We start from the raw sequence: 15,035 nt of genomic DNA on the forward strand, positions 1-15,035 counted from the left end.
GAACTTCCCAGCGCTTCAGGACTTCTGTGGTGAGTCCCTAGCTTCTTCTGTTGTCTGTCTTGCAGCGGATCCCACCTTCGTCGCCAATGTTCTGTTTGCGAGTCAAAGGCATTAAGATGAAGGAGTAACAAAAGAAATCTTCTTTATTCAATTTTACCAACATAACAGAAAACAAAATGGCGCAGGGCCTTTTATACTCCCCTTGCAGGGACAGCATCAGCCAATCAATGCAAGGCTAATCTCCCGCCTTGCACATGCGCACAAGGCTGGAGACAGCCTGTCTGGTCCTGGGCAACCACGTGGTCTGCCCGGGCCTTCTGCAGCTTTCTGAGCCTGCTGAGTCATTCAGCAGGCCCAGGACATAACAAATACTATTCAGGAAAATTTAATGTTCATTCTAACCACATCAGAGTGCCCTACCTTTCTCTCAAAGGGTGACCAAATGGGTCACAGGCAGTTTAGTTTTTAATATAATACAATTTCACCAAGTTTGTCATTGAAACTAAAATATATTTGCCCCAAATAACCAATTTTCTTAGTTACTACTCATCTTTTCCTTTCTAATATCTTCTAATCTAAAGGGAAAATTCTGATTAATTTCTGCTATCTTCTCATAATCTTTATTCAGGTTTTGATACCTATATTTTTCTTATAAAAATGCCTATTTAGTATTTATTTATTAGAGCAATACTCACTAATTAGAGCAATACTCACTTAATAATAATAATATTTTATTTTGCGGTCACAGACCAAAATGCAAGAGCAACAAAAGAAAACACAAGAAAAATATAATCACAAACAATTAAGCACCAGAAGCCTTGGCTAAAGGGAATTACAATGTTCTCCTCTAATAGTTACAGCTCTTAAAAGAAATTTAGAAACCTGATAAGTAATATAGGAGGAGCCATCCCCTAGACAATATAAAACCAAATTACTAACATTAGAACCAGAGGGATCAATTCCAAGGAGAGACAATAATTTAATTCTGCCTGTGTTATACATAGGGCAGTATGATAAGACATGCTCCACAGTTTCAACTTCGACCCTATCACAGGGGCATAGTCGCTCAATAAACGGGAGCCTCTTAAATCGCCCATCGAGTAGTGCTGAGGGCAAGACATTGAAACGGGCCAGGGAAAAGACTCTTCTATACTTGGGAATGGTTAGAGTATAGAAATATGAAGCCATCCTCAATCCATAATTATTAGAATGGCTGAGGATCAAAGGGGAGCAGGTTTTGTTGGCTCTGGCTCTTAAATATTGCAAATCTATGTCCACAAGCCGTTGGACTACCCTAAACTGGGCATCCTTGAGACCATAATCTCCCGCAATACTCACTTATTGTTAGCAAGAAATGATAGATATTCTTTGTTTGGGCAACATGCTTAATTTTAAAAAGCCAGATTTAGATTAAAAAGTTGGGTGTGACAACAGTAAGGTGTGAAAATATGTATTGATGTGCTGGTGGGCTTGGGACCCCGATGGGGCATGTTATGCTGGAGGTGGTGGGTTGAGTGAGAGATAAATCATATCATCCATACTCTTGGTTCTTAAGCTTTATTTAATATTGTGTTTTGTTATTTTAATGCTTTTATATTTATGCTTTTATACCACTGTAAACCACCCAGAGTCACTGGTAATGCAGGAGCAATATAAATTTAACAAACAAGCAAATATTGTATGTGCTGAATATGTTATTTAATGCCTTTTCTGTGTTAATGCAAATAATCTGGGAAAATAACTGGATATTTCTGTTCAGGTGAAACGCCTAATGTCCTTCAGGAAGCAACAGTAAAACTCATAGACTCCAAAGTTTGCAATAGAAAGGAAGTGTACAATGGGGCAATAAAACCTGGAATGATATGTGCTGGATATCTTGAAGGAGGAATTGATTCGTGCCAGGTATGATTATATCTTATCTCAACTAGTGGCCTAAAAAAGAATCAGCATTCATCCAGTTTAGAGATTTAATTGCTATTTGCGGAATACTAATTATCTTGAATCTATCAAAATTAATCTTATCTTTTAGTCTTTTTAAAAAAAATCATTTTGATCTATTGAGCAATATTTAATTAGATATGAGATTGCGTGACTCAAGAATGGGTCTGGGCAATTTATACTTAAAAAAACAGAAAACAATAAAAAGAAAATCCTATGTTAGAGATAAACATCCTACTTCAAGGCCTGGGAAAAAGACTAAATTTATAATGATGTCTGGAACAACATCATCAGACCGTCTCTTGTTACCTGGCTTGTTGATGGATGGCGCGTGGCAGCACAATTGTCGGCCCCATAGTCATCCCACCGGACAGCTGAGCGGCTCATTTCCACGTCGCCGAACAGCTGTTTGGTGCAGGGAAGCGGCAGGGAGCCGAAGAACTGGCAGCGCAGTCCAATGTGCAGCCAGATGATGCAGGGATGCTCATGGAACTGGGGCTGCAGCGCATCCTGCCTGGCTGACTTTGAAACCGCACCTACCGGATGCTGGTTAGGTGGGAGGGGAGTGGGACCGGCTGAGGGGTGTGTAATATAAGGCGCTGGGAGGCGGTTGCTCCCAGCGCTGACTTTGATAGTTGTTTACTTGCCTAAACGCATGCCAGATATTCCTTGATTAAATCCAGCCACCTGTGAACTCATCAACTCGTGTCTTTTTGCCAGGGGTATGGCAAGGATTTCTGACAGCATATGGATCTCTGGGGAGATACCACTCCAGACAACAGTGCCATAATAAAGAATGATCAAGAAATAATGCTTTGGTCTCAATATGCGACATTATTTGATCAAGGGAATCTGAAGCACATTGATCCTGCATAGTCATACATATAGACAAAAACCAGGGGAGAATGGCAATTCTGCAAATAACCTGGTCCTATGCCAATAAAGGGTTTTATAGGTAGTTATCAGGATTTTGAATTGCACCCAGACGTTTACTGGCAATTAAGGTAGCTTGTGGATCAGGGTTGTTATAAGGCAATACTCAGGGTGGAATGAGACAACTTGGCACAGCCAGCTTGGCGGGCTGAGGGGCCGGGGAGGAAAGCCCACGTTTTATGCTAATTGGAGAATGTGATTTATGACAGCTCTTGTGGGGTGGGAATTGCAATCTGTTACTTTGTATCTGGGAGGATGGAATCTCATTCTTGGGTTCAACTATGTAAATGCCGATACTTTGTTTCCTAAATAAAATGTTCTTTAAGGAAGAATTCTTGCCTTGAAGTTCTTTTACTGGTTTCATCTATCGGAACCATGACATTAACCCAAGAATCCTATCTACTCTAACATCCTGAGCTCCAGTCACCTTCCCAAATCAGGGGAGGTAGACAAAGATTCTGGGAAGATTCAGCATGGAGAAAAAAGATGCACCGACAACCAGCATCACGGCAGCTGCCTCAGCGGAGGGAGCGCAAGCCCTTCCATCATTGGAGAAAGTGAATTCAGAACCTCTGACAGTGGGATCGAGACCCAAAACGCAGGAGCTATTGTGGTCCTCAGAGTGGACCCTGCCCAGTGGAGACCTTAAGCATCCCAAGGCAGTCCAATCAAGGAAGAGTTCTTCAAGAATAGCTGAGTCAGAGTTGCAAACGGGTGCCTCACGGGAATCACACTCCCCCGAACGGAAAAGAACAAAAAGGTTGGTGGTGGCAGAAGATTTGGATCAGTGGAAGTACCTGTTTGCAGTCTGTAGCCAATCGGTGGAGAAGTTGGTGGAGACATTTGAGGGGCTAGATGTGGGAAGCGAGGGACAGATTACCCGCTCCTTGCCCATTAGTGAACATGATGACCGGTGAGATCAGCACCAATCTATGCCCAGAAGAAGCCTTAGCCCCAGTGACGGAGCTTGGGTGGCTACTCCATGCTCAGAGTCACCAGCATCGACCTCAAGCCCAGTGGGGAGGAAGAGCCTGACTGTCAGTCATGGGGCGACAGTCCAGGCCATCATCGAGTGTCAAGGAGGCCAGAACGCCACTCACAACGTGACAGCCTTGGCTATCGGAGAAGCCCTGATTGGCGTCGTTCGTCACGGTCTCTTGACAGGCATCACCGCCGCAAAAGCTCCAGATGGCAGAATCATTACGACAGTCCCAAGAGACGCCCATGCTACCGAAGCCCAGACCTTCACCGATACCATCGGAGCCCTGATCACTATTGGTACCGTGAGAGCACTGAACGTTACTACCATCGGTCGCTTAGCCCTGATTATCACCACCATCATCACCCGAGCCAGGGACCTGCACTTAGAGCTGACCTAAATGTAGAGGTTCAATGCGACTTGGTTCAACAGCTGGGGTGATTGTGCAATCTGTTGCATGACAGCAACCACCAGGCACATAGCAGCCACTGGGGGGCCAGCAGCAGTTAGACGTGCAACCACAGCTGGGAGGACAACAGCAATTAGGCGGGCAGCAACCCATAATGGCACCACCTTTTAAGGCCACTTTTGATGGTGATCCAGAGAAGTTGGTTTTCTTCCTCAATCAAGTGCGTTCCCATATGAACCGAAATGCCAATTTTTACCCCGACCCCACAGCCAATTTAGAGAGGGAAGCATCTGAGTGGCTAAATAACTTGTACAATGAACAAGCACCTGAACTAGGGAACCTCCATCTCTTCATCTGAGGTTTGAGAGCCAGATTCAAGGACGAGTCCATAGCTGTCAAAGCCGAAAAATACATTCACGAAGTAAAGCAAGCCAGCAGGCCTGCATTGGAATATGTGCAAGAATTTTGGAGGGTAGCAGGTCAGATTGAGAGGTAGCCAGAGCACTTCCTGGTACATCACTTCAAAGAGGGACTAGATGAGCATCTATCCCAGGCCTGTATCGGGGAGTTCCTGATCAACTACAAGAGTGGTACCAAATGGCAGTGAAGCTAGACATCGAGCTTGCACGCTATAAGAAGCCAACTCTTCCAGAAACTGAGCCAAAGCCGGAACAAACTAGATGGCTACCACCGTGGAGAACCCCAGCAACCATAGCTATGGAATCTCCTAAGCCACTTACGGGCCCGCTGATCAAGTCCTTCAGATGTGGCCAACAGGGACATCGAGCGGCGAATTGTCCGATCCCATATCCCCAGCAGAAAGGTAAATCAGGACTGCTGGAGAGGAAGAAACCCACCCAGCTGCCAACAAAAGAAAAGTCAAGCAGGGTCACACAACAACCTGTCACCCAGATCACATCGCCTACGCAGGAGATAGCTGAGACTCCAGATGGAACAACCCCCACTCTGGCCTCCTACGACAGTGACAAGGGAGAAAATGACCCTATGGTGAGTCGGCCCATCCCACCTTTTGCCCTCGCTGTCAAGCTCATAGTTCCCAAGACAGGGGTACAAATGGACTTGTAGATACTATGTGGACTATCAACAAACGAACTGGACTGACCTCCTCCCTTTTGCTGAGGTGGCTTACAACAACATTGTTCATAGCAGCACTGGTTTTACGCCTTTTAAGATCGCTATGGGGAAGGAATTCAACCCAATATCTGAGTATCCTCAAGGACCCTCTACCTCCCAGACTCTTGACCAATGGCTGGCAGGGTGGGGGGGAAGTATGGGACAAAACAAAAATCGCGCTGAAGAAAGCCTTGGAGACCTATAAAAAAACAAGCTGATAAGAAAAGGGCTTCCCAGAGATTGTTCCATGTTGGGGAAAAAGTTTACTTATCCACAAAATATCTGCGACTCAAATTGCCTAGTAAGAAATTAGGACCAAAATACCTAGGTCCTTTCCCCATTATCAGAATCATAAACCCAGTTACAGTGGAGTTGAAACTCCCACGACTCCTAGGAAAAATTCACCCTGTTTTTCATTGTAGTTTATTAAAGCCTTTCCAGGGGTTCACTTTACAACCTCCTCCCAAGAAAGCACCTGGTCCCCTAGTGGTAGCTGGACAAACACATTACGAAGTAAAACGTATACTTGATTCTAGAATTTTTAAGGGAAAGTTACAGTATTTAGTACAGTGGAAGGGATACCCATTATCAGATGCCACTTGGGTGAAATCCGATGATGTGAAAGCTCATAGGCTCATCTGTAAATTCTATGACCAACACCCCAATAAGCCAAGGGGCAACCTATGCTTCTGTCTAAATTGCAGGATTACACTTTTTTGTTAAGGGGGGGGGCAGATGTCAACGCTGTGACAATGGATGTTGTCGCTCTGACAATTGAGAACCAGCAGCCATTTTTAGTTTTGCTTTTAATGTGCCTTTTTATTCTTTTAGAGTTCAGATGTAGAAGAGGGGCTGGGGTAAATGCCTGAGGATTTTGTTAGCCTACAAATTTTGTTAGCCATAACAATATAGAAGTGTGGAAACTCAAGGACATGTTCTGATAAGGTTTTGGCGTGCTGAGGGGCCGGGGAGGAAAGCCCGCGTTTTGTGCTAATTGGGGAACATGATTTATGACAGCTCTTGTGGGGTGGGATTTGCAATTTGTTACTTTGTATCTGGGAGGAGGGAATCTCATTCTTGGGTTCAACTATGTAAGTGCCGATACTTTGTTTCCTAAATAAAATCTTCTTTAAGGAAGAATTCTTGCCTTGAAGTTCTTTTACTGGTTTCATCTATCGGAACCATGACATATGTGAGGAATAAAAATTCAACTCCAAGGGTGTTGGAAAACAAAACAAGTTTTATTAAAGCTTTTGCAAATGGCAAATCCCAGAGTCCACACCTGAATCATTTTTTGCATAGGTTTTTATACCATCCCATGCATCACGCCACATCCTTCCAAAGTGAGCCCAGTTGATAGGCCCACCCGATAACATGTTTTCTGATCTCCTAACAACCATTACAATTACCAAACCCTCCAATTATTAGATCAAAAGCCCCTTTTGTTCCTATTTTATCTTCATTCCCTTTTCTATGGCATGATTTGTAACATCCTGCTAACTAAGTGTATAGCCTTATCTACAAGGTGAACTGTTACCCAAACTGAATAATTGCAATTATAAAAGATTTATGTCTTCTCTTGTTTATCTATAAGAGTGCCTACTTTTCATCTAAAAGCTATGTGTGTAACAGAGTTCATGCTTCAGTTAAACATGGCTGCACTTTGGTTCATAGTTATACTTTAAAATACTAACTCTAGGCAGTTTTTATAAAGAGTAAACCTTATATAAATTGAATAATATGTTATTCATAAGCTATATGCTATTCTACAATAGTGTGTGCTATTCTAAAAGTATGCTTTAAGTCAGTATATATAATTCCTCTCTATTCCTTCAGCTTATTATATCTCCTTTCCTAAAAGTACCTTAGCTAAGTGCCTCTATATGTCTATTCATTTAACAGAAATAGAAAATTACAACATGTACATTTCTTGTGTACCTCACATGTATACAGTTCGCAATACAAAGTAATGGTTCTTGGGTATGCACTGCCTCTTTTGAGTCAAACAAAATTCATGGTTCTTTCTCAGGGTTGGTTGGAAAATCATCAGATAATTATGGACATAGCTTTTTTGCTTTTTGTGAAATGTATAAAAATGGTGATGAAAAAATAAGTTGAAAAGCACAAAATTCATTTTAACGTCACAAAGACATATAATGAATATAAATGTTAGCTTTTTAAATAGTTTTTTTTTTTTTGCTTCAAACTAAAAATGATTTTTCTCCTGCTAGGGTGACTCCGGGGGTCCACTGATGACATTTGATTCAAGACAAATGTGGTACCTTGTTGGCATAGTGAGCTGGGGGGATGAATGTGGAAAACCAAATAAGCCTGGCGTCTACACACGAGTGACTTACTATCGAGACTGGATTACTAAATATACCGGGCTTTGATGTAAGAAATATAAAAAGCTGCACATATTTGAAGCTGTATAAATGGCATCCAAGTGGTACAAAGGACAATGACTTTGTATAAGAGTGTTTGTATTATCTGATAAGTCATTAATAAAACTAACATTTTAAAAAAAATAATATATTTGGACTGTTAAACCAAAGCACCTATTGTAAAATGTGCATTCCCAGTGAAAAGATTGTAAATTTGCTTTCACATAGATTGAATAATTTTGTTCACTTTCCAACTGTTCTGTTTTCCCGTGCCTTCAAAAAGACATTAGTAAAAGATAGTTTAAGTCTTAAAAAGACAGGATATTATCTTTAACCATTAAGCAGCTACATGTCAACAACAGTCCTTGGTAAGTTTGAAGTGGGCTGCACAAAACATTTATTCATTTCTAGAAAGATGCATATTAAGATTTCTGGGCCTATTTCTGAGAAGCAGAAATGTCTCATTGCTAGGCATACCTAAGACGTCATGATTTTAATATAAAGTAGCATTTCTTTACATTCAGAAATATGTAAGCATTGTTGTAGCTTTTGTTCCTGACCCTCCTTCTTTATTTTATTGTATCAGAAGCATAATGAATTTACTAGCATTTCCATCTATGGCAGGTGTGTCAAACTGCCGGCCCGTGGACCAGACGCATCATCCGGAAGCTGCGGCCATCCCATTGCCGGGAATGACAAAACTGTCCCGATACGCTGTGCAACGTCATGTGACATCACGAGTTTAACATGTCTGATCTATGGGAATAGCAAATGTTAATTTTGATGGTGATAGTACTAGGATACATCCAAAACTCCTGCAATATTTTCTGACATTCTCCCGCAAAACATTCTAGGAAGAGGAGATAGAGAAATTTCTTTATGAAAACACACATAGCAGTCAATCAACACTATGCTTATTTAGCAAATTTGCAGAACTGGCCTTTTCAAAGCTCCACCCTGATAAATATACTATACTTTGATTATAACAATTTATTGAAAATTTTGTCATCTACATTTGCTCTTTCCTCCACCCTGAAATCTTCAAAAATAAAAGTCGAAGAAGCTGATTTCCAATGTTGGCTGACTTCCAAAATCAAGCAGGGTTGGGCCTGGTTTAGTACTTGGATGATAGACCACTATCGAGAATGGCAGGACAGACTGAAAGTTGAAAAAGTTTCTGGAAGAAGAGAGTGGCAGTCACTTCTGCATTGCTGCCAAAAATGTTACATCAATGGAATTGAATTTGACTTAAGTCTGTTTATTATGAAAATATTATTTCTTTCTAAAGAATGATAAAGGAATTTATTACTGCAAATATTCTTGTTTGTATAGTCATTCACTTTTCTACACATTATTCACTCCCAACAATTCAAATTCCTTCTATATACATATTGATTTATAAAGGGAAGGGTTTTAAAAAATTTGCCTGTGAATGAAAATTAATCAGAATATTGCTGGAAGAGAGCTTGGAGGTCTTCTAATTCAATCCCTGCTCAAGCAGGAGACTCTGTACCATTTTGTTTGGGAAGAAATCAAAACTCAAAAAGAGACTTGGAGATCACTGAAAGAAAATTTTATTTAAAAGTGTTTGCAAAGGCTGGTGGACTTCTATTAACTAAATCAAGAAGCCACACACGATCAAAATTGGCAATACCTCCTGTTCCTAATGACACACAACCCTCCTCCATGGACCAGTTGATAGGCCCACTCTGGTCACATTCTTTCCAACCACCTAACCTGACATCAAGTTTTCTGTCTGACAACAAATTTTCCGCCTTTTTAGAAACTAAGGCTATGTGATATTTAACTAAGTTCTCATTAAATAATTTTTATCAAAAGTTGTATTCCCTTCAAATCCACCCCTTCTCTATTTATATTAAAAAATTCTTTATTCATATATGTTTTCATTAATTAATTCAAAGTTTTGGCAATACTCATCTTTACTTTTAGAGGTTATCCAGCTTCAATATTAGAATCTTTTCTCCATTTTTATCTTTCCTTTGAACCAGGGTTACCTGCATTCATTTGGTTGTATATTGTATTATTTTGACCATCACGGGTAGAATACAAGGGAGAATCAATATTGCTCCTATAAACCATAGCAATATTATTTTCCATTTTGACCGTTCTCCCATTAGTTGGGACCACCAAGAAGTATCCATGATTCCTGTCCAAGTCTAAACAGGCACATGACTATTTTTCTTATTTTAGTAGTGATTTCTTCAATTGCTTTCCCTTGATCATCTATTTGTAGGCAATAATTGGTCAGATTAAATTTTCAACACACTCCACCTTCTTGAGCCAATAAGTAATCTAAAACTAAATAATTTTGGTATACTGCTGTCTTAAGCTGAGTATTTTGTTTAGCAAGTAAGTTCAAAGCTACAGCTGTCTCATTAGTAATAATTTCTAATACTGCTTGAAGTCTTAGTATCCTATTTAACATATACATATAAGTTCTATATCCATACATCCCATCTTCAGCCCAAGTGGCTGGCCCATATACCTGTATAATTCTCTCAGGAGGCCATTCGTCGTCATGCCATTGTTTTGGACCTGAGATCTGTACTGATTGTTTTTTCCTGAGTCCAATTTCATCATAAACTGGGCTGAGCAGCATCATTCTTCCAAAATCATTAAAATCAACGGGGCATGCCTTTCTGTTGGATATGGTGCCACTCGGTTTACCGGGGACCATTTGGATATCCCGGACGAACCCCAAATCAAAACTCAAAAAGAGACTTGGAGGTCACTGAAAGAAAATGTTATTTAAAAGCGTTTGCAAAGGCTGGTGGACTTCTATTAACAAAATCAAGAAGCCACACACAATCAAAATTGGCAATGGTTTAAATACCTCCTGGTCCCAATGACATGCCACATCCCTCCTCCATCGACCCAGTTGATAGGTCCACTTTGGTCACATGCTTCCCAACTGCCTAACCTGACAAGTTTTCTGCCTGACAACAAGTTCCTGCCTCTTTAGAAACTAAGACTATGCGATATTTAACTAAGTACTCATTAAAGAATTTTTATCAAAAATTATATTCCCTTCAATTTCAGATAGGTGGTTGTCCAGTCTTTTCTTAAAAACTCCTTGTGACAAAGCACCTACAACTCTGCACCACTAGTCCTTCTTTTTTCTAGACCAGGAGTGTCAAACTGCCGGCCCAAGGGCTGGATGCGTCATGGTGCATTTCCCTTCTTTATATGAATCTTCTACTGTTATATGAGGTAACATTCTTAAACCTGGAAACATCTAACTGGAAGAAGATGAGAATATGAAATATTTACATGAAAATCTTGTCAATAATAGCAATATCCATTACTGTACTGAAGATTATTATTATTGCTGAAGAGCCATGGTGGCGCAGTGGTTAGAATGCAGTAGTACAGACTAGCTCACTGTTCAATCCAGGAGTTTGATGCTGAGTGGCTCAAGGTTGACTTAGGCTTTCATCCTTCTGAGGTTGGTAAGATGAAGAGCCAGATTGTTGAGACAATTTGCTGACTCTGTAAACTGCTTAGAGAGGGCTATAAAGCATTGTGAAGCGATATATAAATCTAAGCGTTATTGCTATTGCCAGTGCTTTTTCCCCCCCCCCAAAAAAAGGTGCTGGAACTCGCACGTCATACAACCCGCCTTGCCTACCCTACAAGGTATCATCCAAAAAAGGTGCCGGAACTCCGTTCTGGACATTCTATGAGAAAAAAGCCCTGGCTATTGCTATTATAAAGCTATCTATCTATTATCATTGTTGTGGTTTTTTCTTTGATTGTTTCTGCACAATCTAGTTCAGATATACATCCCTATCTATGATGTGCTACAAAAGTGAAAAACATTATTTCCTTAGTGCTCTTGGAGAAGTGTTATATTTAAACGCACTGATGAATTTTAAAAAATTGAGAATTCTAGAGTTCATGGCATAGTCAAGTATTATCATAAACTAATGGTGTTTAATTTATTTCGTTTTTACACATTGTAGCCTGGTAATTTAAAATATATAACTTTAGATATCTGAGATGAAAAAAGACTATTAGAACACATATTTCATTTATGTACAGTATCTGTCTCTCTAGTAACTATGAATTACTACTCTTCATCTAAAAGAAGATAATGAGTAGATTTTTTATCAACAAGCCATCCTTCCAATATCTGTATTGGCTTTTGAATTTCATCTGTAGTGCGTTAGTGCATTCACAAATTACGTCTCTGTTAGAGATGAAAGAGAGCCACTGACTGTTTCCAGAATAATTACATTGAACAACAAAGATTTTACTTCCTGAACAGTTTGGAGTATATCTTATGGAATTTTGGCTGCTAATCATGAATACTTATTTATTTATACTTAGCATATAGCATATCACACATGGACCAGCATTGTCAGGTCTGCCATCTTCAGCATACTTTGCTTCACTGGAATCTTGCCATAAAATGCAAGGGAGGGGAGAGGCAATTGGGGAAGAAAATGGGCATGGGAATGCACAGGAAAAGAGGGAGGGTGTGACAGAGTGAAAGGAACCAAAGGTGTCAATCCGGAATAAATTGATTGATCAAGGATGGAACCAGTGGTGGGATTCAGCCAGTGTGCCCCACTTCAGCAGAACCGGTAGCTAATGTTTTGTTGCCCAGGCCCAGAATGAACTTCCGGAAGCAGCATCCAGACAGAGAACCAGTTGTTCACATATCTGAATCCCACCACATAATAAAATTAAAGTAATGGTGCAAAGAGTTGACTGGTTGCCCAGAAAGCAATGTAAAATAGTATTATTAAGTGAACAAGACTACAGTTATAGAGAAATTAGAAGAGAAATTGGTGGAAACTTAACCAAAGATGGCATTTCTACTTTTCCCAAAAGGTTTCCACAATTTTGGCCACTACTGTAGACCCTATGGAGCCCCAGAGTGCATCATTTCAGATCACGTGGTTCAATTCACTTCACCATTTTGTCAGGAGTTCCTAAAATTATTTGGCACTATCCAAGGGCTTAGCTCCTCCCATCATCTCCAGATGTATGGGGTATGTGAATGTATGAATGGCATCTTGGAACAATACCTAAGGTGGTACATTAACTCTTAGCAAGACAACTGGGCTGAACTCCTCCCCTTCACAGAGGTTGCCTACAATAATGCAATAGTAGCACTGGCTTCACCTTGTTTAAAATCACTGCAGGCCAGGACTTTGTACCCATACCCGAATTACCTCAGGCCAAGCCACAAACCACATCATTAGCAGAATGGATTACACAACTTCAAAGCACTTGCTGGTAATCCGCAAAGTGCTGGAAGAGGCAAGAGAAACACATTAAAAACATAATATCTGCAGTCTAGGCATCATAGAAAAAACTAGGTCCCAAATACATCAGACCTTTCCCTATCAGCAAAATCATCAATCTAGTAATGGTTCAATTGGACCTACCCAAAATTCTCAAGTGTGTTCATCCAGTCTTTAACTGTAGCCTATTAAAACCAGCAATCACTTCTCCCCTACACCCTGCAATGAAACCACCAACAACTCCCATTCTAATTGAAGGGGAGCAGCATTTCAAAATTAAAGAAATTTTGGATTCTCACAGACACAGAGGGAAGTCCGATATCCAGGGCTTTTTTTCTCATAGAACGCCCAGAACGGAGTTCTGGCACCTTTTTTGGATGGAATCTTGTAGGGTAGGCAAGGCGGGTTGTATGACGTGTGTGAGTTCCGGCACCTTTAAAAATAAAAAAAGCACTGCCAATATCTAATTGTGTGGAAAGATTTCCCTCCCTCAGAGACAGAATGGTTGGATGCCCAACACATTCAAGCCCGAAATTTCTTTGCAAATTCCACAACAAATTTCCAGATAAACCCCATTGAACTCTCACTATCTCTCCTTTTTGTCTCCTTTTCTATAGGACTAACATCTTTTTTCCAGGGGGCAGAATGTCAGGCCTGCCATCTCCAGCATTGTTGGCATCCTGTCATAAAATGCAAGAGAGGGAGAAGGCAATTGGGGAAGTAAGGGAATGGGCATGGGGAGCACTAAATAATATTTCACCTAGACTAGTAAAATACAATAAAATAAATGTTAAAAAGATCTATATGGAAATACCAATGTCTAAGCCAGGGGTATCAAACTGCCAGCCTGCGGGCCGGATGGATCAAAGCGAAACCCCGCCCACCCCAATGCAATGGGGAAAAGTTGTGATATGTCGCAACATGTCACGTGACATTGCGAGTTTGACACCCCTAGCCTAAGCCATCTAACCATTGAAGCACAGCATCATTAATATTTTAAAAATCAGGTATACGACCTCAGTTTACAGTTGATCACAATGTGATCTGCAGTTTGACATGGGACCCTGCAGTCACACTGAGGGGATGATACTATGCTCCATTTATACAGATAATCCCAGCAGGTGCCATGTGAGATGGAAATTCTATTCAGGATTGTCCATTGCTGATATGGTAGTTCAAGCCTGGCATCTTTTTTTATTAGATCATTTACGTCTTCCTATGTCTGGGCATTCAGTGACTCATTTGCCTTTCCATTGGGAATCAATGTTAAAAGTTGTTGGTCAGATGTCGAGCAAGTGCCAGTGGGGGTTCCCTGGATTTGAGTCTTCCTGCTGATAAATGAGGAAGTTGACATGCACTGGTAGGAATGAATTGTTCATAATTGTTCTGTATTCTCTCACTAGAGAAAATCACCTGGAAAGCATTCAAGGATGACAGTGAGAATTTTCTTGGCAACTACATAGCATCAAATTACACTCAAATGGCTGAAAACTTCTTACAGCATACAAGTCCATAAAGTGCAACATGTTACTGAAGGTCAACAGAGATTCCCAACGATCCAGGTCATGGTTGTCCCAAAGGTGCTTTTTCAAAGACAACTGGGCCCATTTTCTTTCTTTCTTTTTAAAAAAAAACTTTTGCTTCTCATCCAAGAAGCTTCTTCGTTTAAACTGACTGGAGGGGAATGGAAGGATTTACATTCTTTGCAGTCACCTGGTTGTCAGCAGTCCAGTTGCCTTTTGGAAAAGCACCTTTAGGATATATCACTAAAGATTCATTTTCTGCATTGATGCTCAGATTTCCTTCCCCAAACTCTAGGTATAGTCACTGATGAACATGGTGAAAGATTTCTCTAGGACACTGCCGCAATGGAAAAATGGTATCAGGGCAACTAGAATCCATCAATACTGGCTGACTATTGTTGGATACTGCAGCAAGATATAGTGCATCCTGAAAATCAGCAGCAAAACACTTTTAACCCTGTT

General features: G+C 40.6%; 1 protein-coding gene across 1 annotated transcript in view; it reads left to right on the forward strand.

Moving 5' to 3' along the window:
* LOC107286743 (transmembrane protease serine 11C) overlaps window positions 1–8,433 on the forward strand; it is a 29,860-nt gene extending 21,427 nt beyond the window's left edge. Inside the window, exons 4-6 of the mRNA XM_015815161.1 lie at window positions 1,760–1,902; window positions 7,625–7,787; window positions 8,402–8,433. Of these exons, the coding sequence (XP_015670647.1) occupies window positions 1,760–1,902; window positions 7,625–7,786 (305 nt within the window). The 3' untranslated portion in view covers window position 7,787; window positions 8,402–8,433. The remainder of the gene's footprint in view (window positions 1–1,759; window positions 1,903–7,624; window positions 7,788–8,401) is intronic.
* The last annotated feature ends 6,602 nt before the right edge of the window (window positions 8,434–15,035 follow it).

Source organism: Protobothrops mucrosquamatus, unplaced genomic scaffold (genome assembly GCF_001527695.2).
Source record: "Protobothrops mucrosquamatus isolate PMUCROS unplaced genomic scaffold, P.Mucros_1.0 scaffold320, whole genome shotgun sequence".
NCBI lineage: Eukaryota > Metazoa > Chordata > Lepidosauria > Squamata > Viperidae > Protobothrops > Protobothrops mucrosquamatus.